Below are 20,123 nucleotides of genomic sequence, written 5' to 3'. Positions count from 1 at the left end.
TAAAAAAAAACAAAAAACAATGTTTGCTATAATTTGCAGTTTTATTTGTATAAAATCAACATAAACTTAATAAATAATACATTCTATAATTTTATAATTTTAAATTATAAACTTAACTACACAAATAAAAACATTTAAAATATTTCATCTAAACGTTAGCGGTAAAACGGTCTACTCAAACACGCGTAGTTATATTTTTTAAATTGTTATGGAGGTAAAGTTGAAAAATATTCATTCTGTTTTATTGGATTTATGGTGCGTTGTCGATTTTTTGACTTTAATATGAGTTCCGACGAAATAATGAAATTAATATTAATTTTAATCGTAGGTGTTGGAATTGGCAGCGTTAGCAGAATTGATTTTAAATAACTTGCTGCCTCTGCCGCCAAGTTAAAGACGAAGTATGTATATGGTTGCTTATGGCAATTTTATTATTTGAGAAACTAAGAAAAATGGCTTACAGTTTATTAGAAACAGTTTTGTGGCATATTTTAAATGAATGTAACTACAAATTCGTCAACACTGTGGAAATTATACTTACCTATTTACTCCATGCATAAAGCAACGATGTATGTGAAACATGATATCAATATGAAAGACTATGTAAATTCATGTGACGAAAACGACAGTCAGACGGATACAAGGCGAAAAAATCAAAGATACATAAAAATATACGGGTAGTAAAAATACACGACTCGTGTAAAACATACGCGTGATAATGATATAGGTACGTGTTGGTTATATTTTGGGTGTAGTTTACTTTTAGTTTTTTCTATAAATAAAACTTGGTTTTCGTGGATTTTTTATTTTATTTATTTCATTGCATGTTTGAGAAAAGCACTATACATACCTCGGCGGGAAATGGGGTTGCCCGCGCTCAGACCTATCCGGCCTCGCTTCGCTCGGCCGTCTATATGTCTTCGGCCGGCAACCCCTTTCGTCCCGGCCTCTGTAGTAATGTACTATAATTTAATAATTCCACTGACTTGCACACGCACTCATTTCGAACCTAGAAATGAGTCCGTGCGAACGTTTACTAGGAACAGGTCAAACCTGCAGAATGCGCACCTGAAAAACCGAAATGTAGGTATAGTTCCGCCGGCCGAATATCCGGCGGCCGGATACCGGATATTCGGCCAGCGTCCAGGCCGGATATCCGGTATCCGGTATCCGGCCAAACAACTATCCGTTGCATCTTTATTTCACATGCTTGAACGTAAAACTTTGTCCTTTTTTCCCAACTCAGCCAAGTGAGGATGCTGATTTTTTTAGCAACTGCGCCGTTTGTCAAGGATTATGTTACAAAAAGAAACATTTAAAAAAGTTCAATAGTATTTTTAAATAAATTAATTGCTTCACCCCGGAATTTCTTAACAAAAGTTAAAAGTAATAAAAATCATAACTCGAAAACTACGAGAAGTCGGCTAACATACATACCTATTCTACTATTAGAATGTCCACGGCGTGAGCAATGTAAAAAAAATTGAACGTCAAGGTTTGGGCCACCCTGTATAACACATGCCGTGCCAACATCACTCGGTTTGTGATATACTAGAATGTCGTGAAAAACCTGTGTCAGGTATCGAGAGCATTCTATCCAGAGTTTCGGTGTGGGATCGGGACAATTCAGTCCAATTCAATCCCACCTAGACTCAATTTTGCCCGTTTACCGCTAAGAAAACCTCATTTTTCAAGGCACAACACAACCCTTCCCATGTCAGGGAGTATTGGGAGCCTCGATCGGTGTTGACATCTCCATCAGTGACGTCCAATACTTTCGTAGTCAACTTGCTGGGTAGGCTGCGCTCGTATCCAAAAAACTCGGTGTGCTCAATAAAGGGAGGCGATATACTTTACTCTGGGGTAGACTGATCCCATATATTGAGTACTGCTGTCACCTTTGGACAGGAGCACCTGGATGCCACCTTGGACCCTTCAAATCAGTCCAAAGGCGCGCTATACCTATGAATAGTCTACGATCCCAAGTTCACAAGCGATATTGAACCTTTAAGTCTAAGGAGATCTCCAAAAAAGAAGTTTATAAGTTTTAAAATGGTCGGCAACGTGCATGTAACACCCCCGGAGTGTAGACGTCCATAGGATGCGGTGACCGCTTACCATCAGGTGGGTCGTAAGCTTGTTAGCCACCGATGTACTAAAAAAACATAGGTACACTGTATTTGTCTAAATTAAAAGTAAACTTTAATAAGCAAAAAAATAACCCTTTCGTTTCGTTAGTTTATTTCGTTTGGGGGGGGGGGCGCAAATTTGATGTCTGCCCCGGGCGCCATATCCTCTAGCTACGCCACTGCACTAATCACACCAAAATACACCACCATCTTCAACACTGTCTTGCGACCGACTGATGCCATTGATTTACGGCATTTAGTACTCAAACGTGTCTCTAATATCTGCAGTTTAGATCGGAATAGGTTTGAGCTCGAAAAGACGATTTGTTTGCGGACAGGATTTTTTAAAAGTAATTTGCAGGATTATATCGAACCGGTCGGAAAGGGATAAAGAAAAACTCAATGACATTACATGAAAAAGATTCTGATCTTGTACGGGTTGAAATACGAGGATCTCACGGTTACATTCTAACTTTATATCACTCAAATACGAATGTTAATTATGAAATAGCTAATAAAAGTGAACTCTAGTACTGGTAAATAAAACTCAAAATATCATGACCAAATATATATTTAGATGCGAGGTTTGCAAGGTAACTTTACAATTTCTATTCGAATTTTAAACAATAAACGCTACAGAATATCGAATTTTAAACAAGCTCACTGACCAGCAATTTCGGAACTAAAGTGATTCAATAGAAAGGAGCATCCTCCTTTATATGACCCATCGGTCAATTATACATAGTGCTGCAGATATTTTGGACTAGTCATTGAGTTTTCACTTCTATCGGCACTCCCGGAGTGCAACCCGTTGTTTTTTTTAGTTAGGTACAACAGATCATAGGGTACAACATTCTGTATCTTAACCCCCCCCCCCTTTCCACTCTTACATTAGTGATTCGCGCACGAGTGTGGAGGAGGCTTTATGTAGCCGGACGACCGAACCGGACCGCGGCCATTGTGCGGTCAATAAGTCTCTTTCTCGCTCTCACTTAACCTGCGTCCTTAACGGTGTCGTACGGCGGATCATGGGCAGAAATATGGTGCGGTCGTCTGCAGATCACCCTTAAGCCCCCTCCAGACTATGTGCGTGAATCGCGGCGCGACGTCGCGGAGCGAACATATCGCGAAGTTGACGTATGACTCCACACTCGCACACTTCACGGCGATTTCGCAGTTTTGTTTGCAGCAATATGGCGGAAAAGCATCAGCTGATCGAGTTTAACTGTTAGTTATCTATGGCATCATACGTGATTTAGCTGTTTTTCCATTATGTTTTATTGTAAAACCGTAAAATATAGCTGCTTAATATAATATAATCATAATATTATTCATATTTATCTTGCCACAGAGGAGCCAAAATATTGTGTAATGTGGAGTCTTGCAAGTTCGCGCTTCGCGTCTCCTTTAGCGCCCTCCAGACTATGCGCGTGAATCGCGGGCGAAGCCGCGAACGCGAGTGTGGAGTCTAGTTCGCTGATATGCGAAATCGACTCCAGACTCGCGTTCGCGGCTTCGCGCCGCGATTCGCGCACGAGTGTGGAGCGGGCTTTTGACGCGGGCCGAAATACCGACAAAAACGGAGAACAAGGCGCGAAGGCGTGAACAATCTGCGAAATCGACGCCACACTTGCGTTCGCGGCTTCGCCCGCGATTCACGCGCATAGTCTGGAGGGGGCTTTAGAGAAACAGAGGGCCTACCGCGAACCACTTTCGACGTGTTGCCTCTCTCCCGTCCTTGAAAATTCGCACGCAAGTGTGACAGAGAGGTAACGCGTCGAACGTGGTTCGCGTAGACGCTCAGACCGGGCACGGCCTTCTGTTACTGACAATTTGACAAAATTGTTTTATTTTTCAACATGAACGCAACATTTATGAACGTCACCTATACTATTCTCAATTACAAAAATGTTTTTCATTGGACCATGATTGGACCCTTCAAAATCAACCAATTCCGTTAAGACGCTATTGTATGAATGTTTGTAATTGAGAACAACAACGACTTGTCAAACACTGCCGATTATTGTAAACTGGTTTCTAAGTAGAAATTTCGCTTATAATTTCGACTATCAATAAACTAAAGTACATTATAAAAATGTCGGAAAATGGCCTCGACGATGCGTAAGAAAACTCAAGTATCTTTCGTAATCCGCGACGAAGAAGAACGTCGTCATAAAAATGGCGTTAGTTCGTTGCAATTGGACCCTGTACAAGGCAGGCTATACTCCGCAGGCCGAGATGGAATTATTAGAGTATGGAACACGGCTACGGGAGTGCAGGATAGATATATTCAAAGCATGGAACACCACACAGACTGGGTGAACGACATAGTTTTGTGTTGCGGCGGCAAAAACCTTATAAGTGCATCTTCTGACACCACAGTCAAAGTATGGAACGCGCCGAAAGGATTTTGCATGTCTACTTTACGTACTCACAAAGATTACGTACGCACACTAGCTTACGCTAAAGAGAAAGAACAAGTAGCCAGCGCCGGCTTGGACCGCGCTATATTCCTTTGGGATGTGAATACATTAACAGCTTTAACTGCAAGCAACAACACAGTAACAACCTCTAGTCTCGTCGGTAATAAGGAATCTATATACAGTCTAGCTATGAATCCACCTGGCACAGTCTTAGTAAGCGGATCAACTGAGAAAGTGCTCCGAGTTTGGGATCCAAGGAACTGTGCAAGGCTTATGAAGCTAAAGGGACATTCAGACAATGTTAAGGCACTGGTTGTGAGCAGAGACGGTCAGCAGTGTGTATCGGGCAGCTCGGACGGTACAATAAAATTATGGTCATTAGGACAACAGAGGTGCGTGTCTACAATCAGAGTTCATACAGAAGCAGTATGGGCACTTCTGGCTACTGAAAATTTCACACATATTATCTCAGGAGGTCGAGACAAACTAGTCATTATAACGGAACTGCGGAATCCTGATAATTCAATTATAGTTTGTGAAGAAACTGCACCCATTCTAAAATTGTGTTTTACTGCTGACCAGCAAGGTGTTTGGGTGTCTACATCAGAATCTGACATTCGATGCTGGAAGCTGCCGCCATTATCTAATATAAACTCAGACATGTATAATCAGAACAATTATAACCCTAACAATGTATATCAGACTCAGCCTACCACTAGTATACCTGGTGGACCAGCAATAAGACACTATAAAGTATTAAATGACAAACGCCACATATTAACAAAAGACACGGCTAACAATGTGGCTCTGTATGATGTTTTAAAAGCGTGTAAGCTAGAAGATTTGGGTGAAGTCGATTTTGAAGAAGAAGTGAAGAAACGTTTCAAAATGGTTTATGTCCCAAACTGGTTTAATGTTGATTTGAAGACTGGCATGTTAACTATTCATTTAGGACAGGATGAGACAGATTGCCTCAGTGCTTGGGTGAGTGCAAAGGAGGCTGGACTGACAACAGAATTGGACCAGAAAGTAAATTTTGGTGCGTTGCTATTGCAAGCTTTATTAGAGCACTGGAATCATCAGAGCAGGGTGTCTGACGCTGGACAGAAAGTGGTCGGGAACAATTTTTTCAGTGTGCCGCTGCACACGCCTTTAATATTTAGTGAAGTTGGTGGCAGAACACTTTACAGGCTGCAGGTCAGGATTTGTTTATTTATTATTACTTTCTTTGTAGAAATAATAAGTAATTTAATAGTGAATTAAGAGTTTTGTTTACCTTAATACCTATGCATGTTTATTCATGGTAGACAATTTAAAAAAGACATTATTCTTAACAAATTGAATCAAGATGATGGTTTCTCAGGTTGGTGATGCAGGTGGTGAGACGGAAGGCAACCTACTAAACGAGACTGTGCCGGTGTGGGTGGTGGATGTAGCCATAGAGATGGCTGCTCCGAAGCTAAACAAGCTGCCGTTCTACCTGCTGCCTCATGCCAGCTGTCAGACGAAGCAGGACCGGCAGAAAAAGGTATTACTTTTAAAAAAATATGAGGTTAAACATTAAAACCCTAGAATGGCTTAGAAGCAAAACTTAAAATGTTGATGTGCATACAACAATTCACTGTATGTAAACACTGCCCTGTTAGATGCTCCTGACTTCTGACATTGATTGTACATACTGGTACAAACCACATCTGAGAGTGATTAGTGGCAGTTATACGACATAATATATGAACATATAAGGTAGTCATTTACAAGGCCCTGCACACTGTGGCATTACATAAACAAGATATATCAGATGAGAAATATGAGAATATGTTTCTTATCAGTACTATCAAAGATATTGATAACTACTATTATTATTACTTATATTGAACAGTGTGTGTATATTTCTATAACTATTATATTCCATTAGGCTCTTTTATTCTGAATTAGAGAATAGAGCATGTATGTCTTGTTTCTGTGTGCCGCTTGCACAGACCAAGTTTTCTGTGGTCGCTTGGCATCTGGGTCTTTCATTTCCACTTCCACCTAAGCAGGCGTGGCTCACTCCGCGATTTCGTCGCTTTGCAACATGTAGCTACAAGTACATCCAGTCCACACCAATTTTCCAATTTTGGTAGCTAGCCCTAAGCCGCGCGGCGCTGTCGCCTCTAAGCGAACATATCTGTCCTGATCGTAACAGACGCGTTTTGTTAGAGTGAGTCTTCTGTACCTAGTACTTACTATTATTTATTCTGTGACCTAGGGCTAAGTTCATATTTTTCCAGGACCGATTGGTAGCTAATGACTTCATCCAATGCCGGAAAGTAGCGGAGCACGTGGTGGAAAAGATCGTCGGCGGCGGCGACGGCGGCTCCCCGCGCGCCGCGCCCGAGCCTGCGCCCGAGCCCCAGGATCGAGTAGAGTTGCTTTGCGCAGACCAGGTATTTACACTATTTACCATTTTAAGTACCGTCAACCGGAGTGAATAGGGATGGCTGGGGTGAATAGATACAAAACTAAAAATGTGATTTAGCTGTCAATTTTTCAATAGGACACAAATTGTTTCATACAAAATCTACTATTATTTTCAATGGGTATTTTTTTAAGAAATCGTCAGAAAAATCACATTGTATGTTTTGTCCCTATTCACCCCAGCCATCCCTATTTACCTCGGTTGACGGTATCTATAATCTATTCTATCTTTTCTCTTCCCATGTAACGAATTAATTCAGGGCCACATGATGACATCATGTGTGTGGAAAATCGTTGCTCTGTTGATCTACGTAGATCTGAGGGCCTAACCAGTCAAAAGAAACTGTAGTATGGAAATGGTCACGCGCACGCGATTTCCCTTACGAACAAAAAGTCTCTCATTCCGAGTGGCGTTTATCGATAAACAGCTGCCATCTCGCCCCACATTACCTATACAAAAAAATTGGCAGCAAAATTTTATATCAATAGTGTATAAATAAATAAATATTCATACTTAGTATTTTAAATTTCGATAAACATTAATAATCTATTATATTGACCCGGGTATGTCTTTAAACTACGTCCAAGACCACCGGTGGACGGGCAGCAGCGTCCCTCAAATTCGGTGTACTCGACTGCGATCGCCAACCCGCCTGCCAAGCGTGGCGATTATGGCATTCACCCCCCATTAAGGGGGAGGCCTATGTTCAGCAGTGGACGTCTTATGGGTGAGATGATGATGATGATTAATCTATTCATGTTTCATTACAGGTGCTGGATCCAAATATGGACTTGCGTACAGTGAGACACTTCATATGGAAATCTAACGTGGAATTCACCCTGCACTACCGAGTTTTGAAGCAATGATTCAGCGACTTTGGTGACCAGTGATATTTAATTTTATGTAAGCAACGACATGAGCCGCGGTCTTGCAAATATTTGACCGTCAGTTGTTTTTTACGTATATTAATGACGTTGACGCTCGAGACATGGCGACCACTTAAGGCCTGTGCACACCGGCTTGCGTGTGCGTGACGTGCACGTGCGCGTGCGCTAAAATGTTGCAGCTGCACACGTCCCGCAACCGGTGTGCCGTCTCTCGTAACGATCTGTATACTACAACGCCGCACGCACACGTACACGTCACACACACGCAGCCGGTGTGCACAGGCCTTTATACGCATAGGTGTCTGTTCAACTTTTCGCCATAGTTTGCGAGATGAATATAACATAATATACTATGGCCTCCTAAGGCTCACGGTCCTTATTAGTTCGATAAAATTTGAATCATTTTCAGTAGGAACAGAGTTGCATTAATTGTATTTTCAATTTAAATTTTCAAAATATGATCACTGTTTCTTACACTGTAGATTCAAATTAGACTGACAAATTTTGGTTGTTTTCCTTGTATGGCTACAACGTCTTTCATACATTTCGGCTAATCAGATGACGATGATTATATCAGATTATATTGAAGATCATACATTTTTCTCGATTTCGAGTTGATCCTATAACAATAAGTTACTCAGCATGACCTATATAAAAGTACCTTGCATTTGGCTAAGGGTTCAAAAACACTGGCATGGCTGACGAAGTTACAATTTTTAATATTCGTAATGCATAGAAAACTATTGATTGTGCCAGCAGTGTTAATCGTGTAGTGGCTATTGTGATATTACGGCCGTTTGTCATATCATGAAGGGCTAACAGAGAAAGCCCGATGCTGTTCCTACTCATTGCTAGAGCGCTGGCCCGACTTGACTGATCTTGACACTTTATGATGAATGTTAACCTCTAGCGGCCCACCATACAAGGAAAATTGGCAATCAAATTTGAATCAACGGTATTAGAAAATAGAGTTGAATTTGTTTTGTTTTAAAATCGAACGAAACGAAATAAAAGAAACTCTATTCCATTTCATTAAGATTTAAATTTAATTGGAGGTAATTTGTACTAGTATTAGGACATTGAACCCCAAGAGGTTAACACGTTTACTGTCCCAATCTGAATTGTGAACCTTACGGCTTTCTAGGTAATAGAGGTTTGCCGTGATCCATATACGGGGCACGGACAGTGAACAAGATGACGATTTCTAAACTAAATTGAAAGATTTAATTTACATTTTTGTATTTATATTGTGATTTGTCACATTGATTTTATTTTTGACATACAGCACTGACTACCAATTCCAATGGTATATTACAAAAAACGGACAAGTGCGAGTCGGACTCGTCCACCGTTCCATACAAATTAAACTTGTGTTTTAAAGTACATAGTTTTCAGATTTTTCCCTGTACTTGTAGTGTAAGACGATATATTACTTGCCAAATTTCATAGTTCTACGTCAACGGGAAGTAGCTTATATGTTTGATTCCCTTGAGGTTGAAATACAAGTTTTTTGTGGCATAAACGGACGAATTTTTTTTTTAAGTTAACTTAGATTTTGATGTACACAGCTTCAAGGGACTGTAGACCTGAGTAAAAAATGACTAGCTATAAAAAATGCAATTATTTATGTTAACTCTTATGAGTATAGCTGAAATATTGTGTTTTTCGGAACCAATACAAGTGTACCGACAATATTAAAAGGGATTTCAAAATGTGTCATCAGGCCAATTAACCCTACATTGCTGGTCCAAAAATTAAACATTGACAATTATATATGACGTTACTTACGAACCCGAGAATGTACAGAAAATTTCAATGTCAGGCGACAATTTGTAGTGTTCGGTTTGGGGACATAAATATATGTCATTGTAAGCAACGATTTATTGAATCAATATAAATGTTGTATAAAAACTTATAAACTAAAATTATACTAAATTAATAAAAATAAAACCTAAACTACAATAAAAAATCGCCCCTCAGCAGGGTACCGTAGACGCTGGCAGCATTACCTCGCTGAATTGCAATGCTTATGCGTTGTGCGATTACAACAACAACAACACAACGTATAAAGTGTAAAAGCGTGACAAAGAAACGTGAAAGGATTAACTTTAACGATAATTCTAATGATAATAAAGGCGACTTTTATAGTATAAAAAAAACTTTTGTAAACTTTATAATTCATGTTAGCCGAATGGCTATGAGTACTGAAAAGGATTCCAAAATAGCATTTAGTAGCGAAATCGTTGAGTTCTTCTGGGGTCTTAAGAGCTTTTCGAAACTTGAAAAGTCCCATATCCTTGACACGGGACAATTTTAGAGCATTTAAGAACCGGAGTCGACTTTCAAGACCCCTCTGCCGAAAACCTTGCACAATTGTGCATACTTTTGTATGGACTGACGTTTATCTGACATGGCTATTTGTATACGTCACGTACAAATAGCCATACATTTGACGTGCTACTCCCCCACAAAAATTGGCAGACTGTTTTGTACAGACAAGGCGTCTCCAAGACATACGAAAGATTAAATCGAGGCACATTAAGATTCATATACCTATCAATCGATCGCACCAATACAACAGTGCAAGAAAACAATTAATATCTTAATTAATGCCGGTATCGTTTCCGGCTTTGATCACAGCCTGTATGAAAAAATGTATCTATAAAAATATTTTTATGTCATATGTAATGTAATACATATCTATGTACCGCCGTGTATCTGGTATCTGAATTATCATTTTTATTACTATCACTATACGGTTTAATTTCTAAATTAACCTTGTTATAAAAAATATTATTTAGAAGCTTTGTGAACGTTGATCAATATATGTAAATATGCTGTTTCTTGGCCTTGGCTAAAAGACTCTGTCTGCGAAAGACTTGATGTAAATCTGTTCTATGTATTTTAATGTATGACTCGCTTGGTTCAATGTATAGCATGAATATAGATTATTAATAAATATTGTTGAAGTAAATTTATTGGCATTATAATTATGGGCTTAAACTTCAGTAAAGTACAGTTAGTATTTCTTAAGATATCTGAGACAATAAGAAGAGGCTTTTAAGTAAATTACGGACATCAGTATACTCAATGGTCCTTAACCCTTTGAATGTCATACGTAAGGGTCGTAGCGTCCGCAGGGTGAGACTTAATAAAACCAGTTTTTTTTTTCACAAATATTGTATTTAAAAGTAGATTTATAATTACCTAAACAATGACCAACGTAGCACACTTGAATCATTACATCAAAGTTTTTATTATAGTGGGTCCTCAACAAAAGTCTAATCACGCACCTAACCTTTGTGAAAAAGGAATCTAGGGTAGATCAAGCTCTTCAAATGTTGGTATCAGCTCGTGGTTCTCCTGTTAAGAGGACAACAACAACAATTTTATAGTCAAATATTATTATTAAATAAATATTCTACTCTTGAGAGTCGAATAACATTAAATTAACGGTTAATTTATTATTTTTTATTTTAGTCTTTCTTGCAACAAGTTTCGGAGAGCCTATTAGCAAAGACTTAAGTAGGTAAGGTGTATTCGGGTAATTCCGAATGTCGAAAACTTTCGGAACTACCCGAATACACCTGACTTAACCCCTCAACTGCCTTGTCCTGTATCCGTCCCAGACAATTTGGACTGTAATAAAATTAATAATATGGTTATTAATTCAGTAGCAAATTTTTGACACTCGCGTTCGAGGGGTTAACTCGGTAGGGCTGATTTAGACGGCGCGCGAACTCGCATGCGATTTTAGTTACATTGCGGAATGTTGGTTACGTCCAATTCAACCGACCGATCAAAACCCGCAATGTAATGAAATTCGCATGCGAGTTCTCGCATCGTCTACAACAAATGAGCCCCAAGGTGAATGAAGTATTTTAAGCAAAGAGAATTTAGACTAGAGGAATATTCTCAAAGTAAATTATGTAGTCAGTATATTTACTGCCATCTTTTGACACAAATACGAGAACTAAAAGTTAAAGTAAAAAGAGCCGATACGCGGCGCTTTGTCAATGTGAACTGGTCCTGAAATAGCGTAACGATAAGGGGGTATTACTGCAATGTTCTGCCGCCAGAGTGCAGCACTAAGCTAGCCAGCAAACCATAGAGTAACTCATACATACTGTGCCTTAAACTGTTTTTTGACATGTTTTCACAGACAAAATATGACATTGAAGCATCAAGGCGGTTTGTTAACATAAGGGCTTACCGGGAAACGCGAAAATAGAAATTTATGTATCTCTTTATCGCTCGAATATGCAAGAGTGATAGAGAGATTAGATAACGAAATTTCGATTTTCTTGTTTCGCGGTAGGCTAGCCCCCACATTGTGATAGATAGTGGTAGTGGCGCCCCCTACGCAGAGTTTTGCGTGATATTCCGTATTGAAAATGGCGGCCAATGCTCTTCTAGATATGTCGGGCGGGTGGCTAAAATTACACGAGTTAAACTGTACAATTAATAGGTAAATTAAATTGATGCAAATGGAATGAGATTGGTCTTACAGGATCATGGCGGCGCAAGTCAAAGTCGGACAAAAGCAGGCGCAGCGGGAGATGCGCGCAAACGGCGCGCCGCGCGGCCGCTGCACGCGGCAAAACATCACGCGTTATTAACGAACAGTACTGCACATTCAGCTCCTACAACATATGTATATATATGCAATATATGTCAGATGGTGGCTTTTGTGCTGTCACCCAGCGAAACTCCTTCTTTACTTAACCAAATGTAGCATTCGAAACAGTACCTAGGTTGTTAACCAAGAAATGAAAGATCACTTCGTTGAGCGCCAAAATATCTTGTCAGAAACGGTTAAATTTCATCCGAGTTTCACTTTTCATTTCGAATACCTACGAGGAAAGTAAAATGTATAGTATACAGGGTGAAATTTAATTCACTGGCCAAATTGAAACACCCGAAAGAACTCGAAAAAATATTAAACACGTGTTTTTTCTTTTTATACCGCTCAGTACTTTTTTTTCGAAATAACTCATCATCAAGTTGTCCCAAAAACCTCGTACGTTATGGTGAACTGACAACTACCCACACCCGCTTCTCTCTTATCAGTTAAGGTCATTGACACCCCGCCTCTCCCGCTGTTTGCAATCGCGTCACCAATTATGAACCCTATTGCAGCGAGATAAGAAGACGCTTACCTACATAAGTAATAACCGTCAAAATACAAAGGCAACCCATTTTTAATCTAAAATGTTATTTCTGACATTCTGACTAATGATATTAACAAAACGTCCGTGGCTTAAAAACAATGAGTAAAAACTAGGTCAGGAATCTTTGCATTCAGGCGTATTTAAAAAATTGAATCAACTTACGCAACTATCGAAAGTCCCACGAGATGGTACTCTTGGATTCAATCCTTGTCTGCGAAGGCATGGAACTGATTCCATTTCGTATAATCTTTGTGCACCACGTAAACACTCACCACTTAATAAATAACACCGGACCACTTCGTAATATTCCCGGTTCGAAAACATTTTTTTTAACCTTAGTACGCGCGCGATTATTATTTTAAGGTTGGCGAGTGACGAGTGACTAATCATTTATGCTTACCGTTATGTTTACCGCTAGCGCGGAATGGTTTAGTTTAGACTACCCTCGAAATTGATAAACCTGCCTACCATCGCCAACACTAACTAGGTGGACCCTATTGCAACGATTATAAGGTTTATTGAAGGTCAGATAAGGGTTTTGCTGATGTTGTTGTTAAAACCTACTATTAGGTTTGTTTACATTTGTGGTAATAGGGTGACCACGACTCGTGGAAAATATTTAAAAATTGAAAAATGAAAATTTAAAAAAAATGTACTCTTTTTTTTCGCTAAATAGATTCCTTAAGTGTAACCTAGTGCCGGGAATGAATATGGCCAGTGATTTAAATTTCACCCTGTATATGTCATGTACCTACTCGACTACTCATGTACCCTCTGCGGCTCGGTGTGATCAATGCCGCAATGGCGGTCGTAATCGTAACATATGTACGGTTTTATGTGGAGAGGTGCATGCCGTGAGCATTATGAGCACTTTTGCATCGGAAGCGATAACGGGTTTGACTAATTATTCCACATAAATTACTAATATAACATAACCCAGACATTACCATAAGATTGAGACAGGCCCGAATGCAGGCCTCCACGTCGTTGTCTGTGAGGTGTTTGCTATGGGGCACGTGAAGATTCGTGAGCCGCGCGCCTGCGTGCACGCACGCCGCCCGCAGCCCGCGCCCTGTTTAGCTCTGCAACATATTATAGTCTGTATCTTTAAATAAAAGTACACATAATCTACCCTGAAATGGCTTCTTAGACCAGTTGAGGGTAGATGAAAACATTACACGGTCAAATAATGTATAGTTCGTTTTTTTAGCATTATAGCATTATTTTTTTAGCAATAAGGTAAACAATCTTAATGTGTCTTTTAATTGAAAAACATATTTTAAAAATAAGTTATGGCAAATATGTAACAATTATGAATCAAATACGATCATTTATATTCTTCTGCTTTCATAATAGTTTTAGATATTTTTAAAAAGCGTTTTTCAATTAAAAGACATATCAAGATCGCTTTCCTTCTTGCAAGTTCTTTCTAATGCTAAAAAAACGAACTATAGGTTAAAGTCAGGTCGTTCGATGATCGATCCAGGCGGTTTTGTAATTGATCGGTTAACCAATAAATTTTAAAACTACCCGAAAATGTACAAATTGTTTGTTTACTTTTATTTAAATACCTAAAGATACAGACTTATAGAAAGTGAAGCAAAAAACGTAGGCTACATACAAAATTTCAATTTCTCGCTTTTTATACTGACAAATTTGATTACCAGAATAAATCTTGATTAAGTGTTAACCTTACGCTATTTACTACCCAGTGTATGTAGGAAATTAGGTTGGTAGGCACCTATTTAAAACTAACTGCAACAAACTTACAGCAATAAAATTGAACCACCCGCACACTAAATGCGCACTGCACATTGTATCTAGTACGATATTCACGCGAGCACACCTTTCGTGAAATGATTTACGAATGGCGCACTAGGGAAATCGCTAGATCTGACTGAACCCATGATACCTATCAATATCACACTTACTCTCACAAGCTTGGTACTTCAACAACCGCAACTGTAGACAGCGCCGCGTCACTTCCGCAATATTTTCGTCTGTTCCATAGCTGTCTATCTGAAGCTCTTTCAAATATCTTAGTCGGTAGACCGACTCAAAGAAATTGTCTAGGTACCTCCCGAATTCCCATGTAGATAAGTATTCTAACTTCATCGTCTTTTCTAGCACTAACACTATGTCGTCGAATGGTTCATCTTTTTCTCCAAAATCACCTTCTATATTAACGGCATTAATACACTCGAGAACCAGCTTCGTCAATTCGCTGAAATGGTCCTTTGCCACAGCCAGAAGCTGACATGCCAAGGCTTTACAATATTTGAAGTCGAGGGATTTAAAATTTGGCGATCTAATGGTTGTGAAGCATTGACCAGTTACTTGATTATTGAAGAATAATAACAATTCCTCCAAAACAGGGCTAGCTATGTATTGGCTGAGAGTGTTGTCTGTCATCTGTAACAAACATATATATCAAAAATATTGCTATGTAATAAGTGATGTCTTCCAATTCTTGTCAATTGTAATCTTTGCTTTACTTACAGACAAACAATCTATAAAACGAAGCTTCCGCAGGCATCGGAAGTTTGGATACCGATTGTTCAATAACAATTCTTCAGGGAGGTTAAGAAACTGCAATATAAGAAGTTTATGCTTAAGAATCAGCTTATTTCGCAGCAAAATAAAAGCAGAAAACGTAGTTCAGTTATAAAACTTACGGTAACACCTTCTAAATTAGGGCAGTTCTCTCCAATGATATTAAAACTTTTTTCAGAGCAGTAACCGGCCACCACTGATGATCCCATTTTACATGCCCAACTTTCAAACGATGGCATATAAGGTTTCCTTAGAACGGCGCAACGGACATTCTGTACTACGCCTGTGACCTCTTCATCATCCCGGAAGCTATAATCCATTTTTATACAAATACGAGTATCTGTGAAAGACAATAACTTTAAAGTTTATTGAAATCTTGAAATATTTGATTAAATATCCACACAATTGAATGGAGGTTTCTAAAATCACTTATTTTAAGCCGACATTGCGGAGATGATTAAGAATCGAATATCTATTTTACTAAATATTATTTTTTTATAGACTGCATGTTTTATACACTAAGGAAACTTGGTCTTAATTTAAGAAATATTTTTGTAAACGACTGTTTGTATCTTAAATAAATAAAATATTCCATACGTGACAGGTAAGTAAGCACCATCCTCTGCCATTGCCGGCTGGCACGTTCTGTTCGTACAATATCCTGCAAAGGCACATAGCCCAGTACAAGATTCCAACAGTCCTCGTTGAAATAATCCAATATTGTTTTAGTACATGACATTCTCACTAGTGGATGTTCTGTCTCTGAAATTCTGTCTCTACAATAAAAGCCACAGAACAAATTTAGGCATTCATACAAACTTTCTTTCACTTAACTTCTTAACTACGACAAGTAACGATATAGTACTTGTTCTAAGGTCCCGTTTTCTAAGGGGACCTTGCATTTTGGAGACAAAGCAAACCGCTTGGAACAGGTGTTTCTGGGGGTGATCTGAGCCGATTAAGCCCGGTTGCCAAGAGGTTCCAGCCAGCAGGTGGGCAGGGGAGGGGGGGGAAAAGTGGCTCCGGCGCGCCTCACTCTAAGCTATATATCTGCATACATCTAGCAACTATATCAAGTTTGGTGTCTTTTTCGTGTAATTCGAGGATGAAGAATTCATTTCTGTGACTAAATTTTCGCTCTTCCATACAAAAAAATCGAGAAATTAAAAATTCCAAAAAAATCTTTTCACTTTTTTTTTCGAAAATCCTCTACTAAATTAAAACTATGAGGATTTGCTCTAGAAAAAAAATACCTGTGAATAGCCCAGTTATCCTACTATATAGAATAGTAAACTTGTTAAACATTTTTTTTTCATAACTCTGTTAAAAAAAATGTTTTGTGTCGCGCGGCGTACCTGCATTGTAAGAGCGGTATGCAGCGTTTAGGATTTTTAAGTATGTTTCGATGGTTTCTGATAAGTTGTGATAAGTTGTTATTCTTCTGGTTGTAGAAAATTACTTCTGGACGTAATATATATACAAATATAAATTAAATGTATAAATATAGATGTTGGGAAAACTTTCGCCAATAGAGTTATTATAAATGTGATAAAATTAACAAAGCAGATATTTGACAAAAATGCGGGTTAAAATACGAGTAAGATATATACTGTTCGCAATTGCCACTACATGCGCATGGGTCCGTGCATTTTAGTTTATTCTTAACGCAGTTGCACCTACCTGCGCATTTTGTTTTACAGCGGCAACGAATAAGCTCTAAACAAGCAGCAGCCGCCGCAGGTAGGCTTGTACATATGGGCTCCCAATAACCATTTTGTTTGGACCAGCTCCAGTCAGCAGGACATGGTAGCTGTTGCTGAGGGGCTATAATCTGTCCCTAAACATAGCCTCCTTGGTAAACTGCACGGAGAATATGTTTACGTAGGTAGCGCATCTTCCATTGGAGGCAGATTCTCGAACTGAAGATTTCTTTTTGTAAAAAGTACTTTTCGGCACTCTTTTGCACTCGTACTTGTACCTGATCTACTCGTAAAATCAGTAACAAAATACTATGCATTTTGTTAAAATAACGTCTAGGGGCCAATTCACACCTCGTAATTCAAATCTGTCCATACTTACTATTGTAAGACTCTTACTTGCCATATAAGACAATAACATTTTTTATCAATATTGGCAATGCTTGCTCAATATTGCCTTGTTTGCCGTATTTAAACCCCTCCGTTACGGCAGGATATGCGCTCCAAGCTTGAAATACGCTTTTTTCCCTATCCATACAAAAAAGAAACAGTGTCGCAACCTGAAAAGGTGTGGAAGAATGACAAGACTTCTGACCTTTCTGGTCCTGTAAAATAAATTATATATATGCGTTACAAATAAAATCATATATTTAAAGAAAGTTTGCAGCACGTGACCAATTGCCCTGGTGAGCTGTCTCGTATACTGCGGTGACATATTTATTTTATTTACAATTAATGGAGGACTGGCCCAGGAACGAATCACCTGTTCGTCTCGTGCCATGCTATTGCATTTTCTTAAGGTAACGTTTGTAGTTCTTCCATTAATTGTAAATAAAATAAATAAATATGTCACCGCAATAAGAGACAGGTCAACTGGGCTAATGGTCACGTGCTGCAAACTTTCGTTAAATATATGATTTTATTTGTAACTCATAGATATATGATTATTTTACAGGACCAGAAAGGATAGTAGTCTTGCCATTCTTCCACGCCTTTTCAGATTACAACACAGTTTCTTTGTGTGTGGAAAGGGAAAAAAGCGTATTTCAAGCTTAAAGCGCATATCCTGCTGTTACGGAGGGACTTCTTCTTCGTTACACTCTTGATAGAGTGGTCGTGGCCATTATGAAAACTTTTGAGCGACTCATTTAACGACACGTCGCCATTCCTCCCGCAGAGCTGCTTTCCGGAAGCATTCGCTTACTGTGACCGACACACTGATTTGGTTTGGTCAGTCCATCTCATTAGAGATCTTCCTCTAGCCCTGTCACCTCCTACTCTTTCTTGCACAACTAGACGTTCTGTAGATGCTCCGTCTCGACGAGACACGTGTCGAAAGAAGTTGAGTACCGAGTTTTGCCCGTAGAAAGCAACCGCTCTTTAATGCCAAGCTCCTCAATAATTGATGCTCAGTCCATGATATGCCCAGCATTCGTCTCCAGCACCACATCTCTAGTGCATTCACTTTCTGTTTTTCGGATGCCCTTAGTGTGCATGTGAGACATACAGCATACAGAAAAGTGGGAAATATGAGGGATCAGACAAGCCTGGTTTTAGTGGTCCTTGTAATGTTCCGGAGGGATTTAAATACGGTAAACAAAACAACATTGAGCAGTCAATTTTGGAAAAAATTGTTATTGTCTTGTATGACAAGTAAGAGTCTTACAATATTAAATCTGAACGAATTTTAATTACGAGATGTGAATTGGTTCTTAGACATTATTTTGATACTATGCATTGTGTTACTGTGTTCGGATCAGGTACAAGTACAAGTACAAGTGTAAAAGAGTGCCGAAAGGTACTTTTCACAAAAAGAAATCTTCAGTTCGAGAATCTGCCTCCAATGGAAGATGCGCTACCTACTTAAACATATTCTCCGTGCAGTTTACCAAGGAGGCTATGTTTAGGGACAGATTATAGCCCCTCAGCAACAGCTACCATGTCCTGCTGACTGGAGCTGGTCCAAACAAAATGGTTATTGGGAGCCCATATGTACAAGCCTACCTGCGGCGGCTGCTGCTTGTTTAGAGCTTATTCGTTGCCGCTGTAAAACAAAATGCGCAGGGAGGTGCAACTGCGTTAAGAATAAACTAAAATGCACGGACCCATGCGCATGTAGTGGCAATTGCGAACAATATATATCTTACTCGTATTTTAACCCGCATTTTTGTCAAACATCTGCTTTGTTAATTTTATCACATTTATAATAACTCTATTGGCGAAAGTTTTCCCAACATCTATATTTAAAATAAAATAATAAATAAATATTATAGGACATTCTTACATAGATTGACTAAGTCCCACAGTAAGCTCAAGAAGGCTTGTGTTGTGGGTACTCATGCAGACAACGATATATATAATATACAAATACTTAAATACATAGAAAACACCCATGACTCAGGAACAAATATCTGTATCATCATACAAATAAATGCCCTTACTGGGATTCGAACCCAGGACCATCGGCTTCGCAGGCAGGGTCACTACCCACTAGGCCAGACCGGTCGTCAAAACATACATTTATACATTTAATTTATATTTGTATATATATCACGTCCAGAAGTAATTTTTTACAACCAGAAGAATAACAACTTATCACAACTTATCAGAAACCATCGAAACATACTTAAAAATCCTAAACGCTGCATACCGCTCTTACAATGCAGGTACGCCGCGCGACACAAAACATTTTTTTTAACAGAGTTATGAATAAAAAATGTTTAACTAGTTTACTATTCTATATAGTAGGATAACTGGGCTATTCACAGGTATTTTTTTTCTGGAGCAAATCCTCATAGTTTTAAT

At 39.0% G+C, this 20,123-nt stretch overlaps 3 protein-coding genes and 1 long non-coding RNA gene across 4 annotated transcripts in view; 1 reads left to right on the top strand and 3 right to left on the bottom strand.

The window, feature by feature from the left end:
- LOC134678142 (uncharacterized) overlaps nt 1-20,123 on the bottom strand; it is a 216,110-nt gene that overhangs the window by 34,817 nt on the left and 161,170 nt on the right. The gene's annotated exons all lie outside the window — the stretch shown is intronic.
- Nucleotides 4,112-8,000, top strand: LOC134678048 (WD repeat-containing protein 48 homolog). Its single transcript, XM_063536495.1, has 4 exons — nt 4,112-5,749; nt 5,916-6,080; nt 6,823-6,978; nt 7,781-8,000. Exons 1-4 carry the CDS (start codon nt 4,235-4,237, stop codon nt 7,874-7,876), a joined length of 1,932 nt encoding a protein of 643 aa, XP_063392565.1. The 5' UTR covers nt 4,112-4,234; the 3' UTR covers nt 7,877-8,000.
- Nucleotides 11,196-14,145, bottom strand: LOC134679669 (uncharacterized). The gene is made up of 3 exons (XR_010100374.1): nt 14,016-14,145; nt 12,406-12,540; nt 11,196-11,260 (listed from the first exon to the last, which is right to left on the bottom strand). It is a non-coding gene; the product is annotated as an uncharacterized LOC134679669 (long non-coding RNA).
- LOC134679668 (uncharacterized) lies at nt 14,869-16,475 on the bottom strand. The gene is made up of 4 exons (XM_063538618.1): nt 16,219-16,475; nt 15,744-15,961; nt 15,568-15,657; nt 14,869-15,480 (listed from the first exon to the last, which is right to left on the bottom strand). The coding sequence occupies exons 1-4, from the start codon at nt 16,358-16,360 to the stop codon at nt 14,956-14,958; spliced, it is 975 nt and encodes a 324-aa protein (XP_063394688.1). The 5' UTR covers nt 16,361-16,475; the 3' UTR covers nt 14,869-14,955.

This window comes from Cydia fagiglandana, chromosome 2, assembly GCF_963556715.1.
Source record: "Cydia fagiglandana chromosome 2, ilCydFagi1.1, whole genome shotgun sequence".
NCBI lineage: Eukaryota > Metazoa > Arthropoda > Insecta > Lepidoptera > Tortricidae > Cydia > Cydia fagiglandana.
This window is presented reverse-complemented; position numbering and strand designations above follow the sequence as displayed.

Coding starts and splice junctions, on each gene's coding strand:
- LOC134678048 (XM_063536495.1), top strand. CDS start 4,235: ATGGCCTCGACGATGCGTAAGAAAACTCAAGTATCTTTCGTAATCCGC. Junction 6,081..6,822: donor AGCAGGACCGGCAGAAAAAG/GTATTACTTTTA, acceptor ATATTTTTCCAG/GACCGATTGGTAGCTAATGA. Junction 6,979..7,780: donor AGTTGCTTTGCGCAGACCAG/GTATTTACACTA, acceptor GTTTCATTACAG/GTGCTGGATCCAAATATGGA.
- LOC134679668 (XM_063538618.1), bottom strand. CDS start 16,360: ATGTCATGTACTAAAACAATATTGGATTATTTCAACGAGGACTGTTGG. Junction 15,962..16,218: donor GGTGCTTACTTACCTGTCAC/GTATGGAATATT, acceptor TGTCTTTCACAG/ATACTCGTATTTGTATAAAA. Junction 15,481..15,567: donor GTTTTATAGATTGTTTGTCT/GTAAGTAAAGCA, acceptor TGTTTGTTACAG/ATGACAGACAACACTCTCAG.